Source organism: Cynara cardunculus (assembly GCF_001531365.2).
Source record: "Cynara cardunculus var. scolymus isolate 2C chromosome LG 9, CcrdV1, whole genome shotgun sequence".
NCBI lineage: Eukaryota > Viridiplantae > Streptophyta > Magnoliopsida > Asterales > Asteraceae > Cynara > Cynara cardunculus.
The window spans coordinates 12,588,914-12,590,303 of record NC_037536.1 but is presented as its reverse complement, the minus strand read 5'-3'; the positions used below and the strand labels follow the sequence as shown (position 1 = coordinate 12,590,303).

Sequence of the window (1,390 nt, the reverse complement as noted above, 5' to 3'; positions counted from 1 at the left end):
ATGGGTAGAGCTCCATGTTGTGAGAAAGTAGGGTTGAAGAGGGGAAGGTGGACGGCTGAAGAAGACAAGATCATGATCGACTACATTCAAACTCACGGCGAAGGCTCTTGGAGGTCTTTACCCAAAAATGCTGGTATATATATCCATTCAATTGATCTTTTTATACCAGTTAACATTTATATACTAATGCATGGGTGGTGTATATATACATATATATATATATATATATATATATATATACAGGATTGCTGAGGTGCGGCAAGAGTTGCAGGCTGAGATGGATAAACTACTTGAGATCTGATCTAAGGAGAGGCAACATATCCAAGGAGGAGGAAGATGTGATAACCAAGCTACATGCATCCTTGGGTAACAGGTCACTACTCATTCATCTCTATCTATACCTACCTCACATCAACCACACATTATATATATATATATATATATATATATATATATATATAATATGCTTAGCTTAGCTGTTTGGTAATTAATTGCGTACGTGATATATGTAAAACATGGAACAACATACCATAAAAGTGTCCAGTTGAATTTCTCACAAATTAATTTATAAGTGAAAAAATTAAAATTGAACTTTTTTAACAGGTGGTCCTTGATAGCTGCCCACTTGCCTGGGCGAACAGACAACGAAATCAAAAACTATTGGAACTCCCACCTCAGCCGAAAAATCATTCCCTCGAGAAGGCTGCCGGTGCCGTCAATGCCCGACCTATCACCACACAAACGCAAAGGCAGAACCAGCCGATCCACCATGAAGATCAACAAAACGTATACATCTTTTTCCAATGCTAACAACAAGAAGCTGATGACGGACCCCACCGTGGTATGCGCCAATAAGACCACTTCATGGGACGCACCACCTACATTGATTTCACCTGTCAATGTTCCTATAACGCCTTTGACACCATGTACAGAAAAAGAAAGCATTCATGTTTACTTGGACCCAACTTGTTCGAGCAGTTATCAGCACTCGGATGATGGAGATATGATGGTTGATGACGATGGGATGAATTACTTTATTGAGAATGGGGCCCTACTTTTGGAGGATGTTGTTGAGGAGGAGAAAATTACACAAGATGCAACTAGTAATGGAGGAAAAGAAGGGAAGGAAATTGAAAGCGAAAAAGGGGAGTTAGTTGGTGGTAATAGAAGCAGCTCATCAACCGATTTATTGAATGTGGGTGATGGGAAGCAAGTGGTTGATGGGGAGTGGGAGTGGAATTGGAATTGGAATTTTGATGATGAAGAAGTAGGGTTAGGGTTAGGGGTTGGTGAGGAAGAAGAAGATATCATTCTATCATGGCCATGGCAGGAGAGCGAGCTAGCAAGCACAACAACAGATAATATTGCTGCATGGCTTCTTTCTTAATTA

General features: G+C 40.2%; 1 protein-coding gene across 1 annotated transcript; it reads left to right on the top strand.

Annotated features, from left to right (window-relative positions):
* LOC112518264 (myb-related protein 308-like) lies at positions 1-1,390 on the top strand. The gene is made up of 3 exons (XM_025125900.1): positions 1-133; positions 244-373; positions 604-1,390. Exons 1-3 carry the CDS (start codon positions 1-3, stop codon positions 1,385-1,387), a joined length of 1,047 nt encoding a protein of 348 aa, XP_024981668.1. The 3' UTR covers positions 1,388-1,390.

Excerpts from the sequence above, each read along its gene's own strand:
- LOC112518264 (XM_025125900.1), top strand. The coding sequence starts at position 1 with ATGGGTAGAGCTCCATGTTGTGAGAAAGTAGGGTTGAAGAGGGGAAGG. Across the intron at positions 134-243 it reads GTCTTTACCCAAAAATGCTG|GATTGCTGAGGTGCGGCAAG; the intron begins GTATATATATCC and ends ATATATATACAG. Across the intron at positions 374-603 it reads CATGCATCCTTGGGTAACAG|GTGGTCCTTGATAGCTGCCC; the intron begins GTCACTACTCAT and ends CTTTTTTAACAG.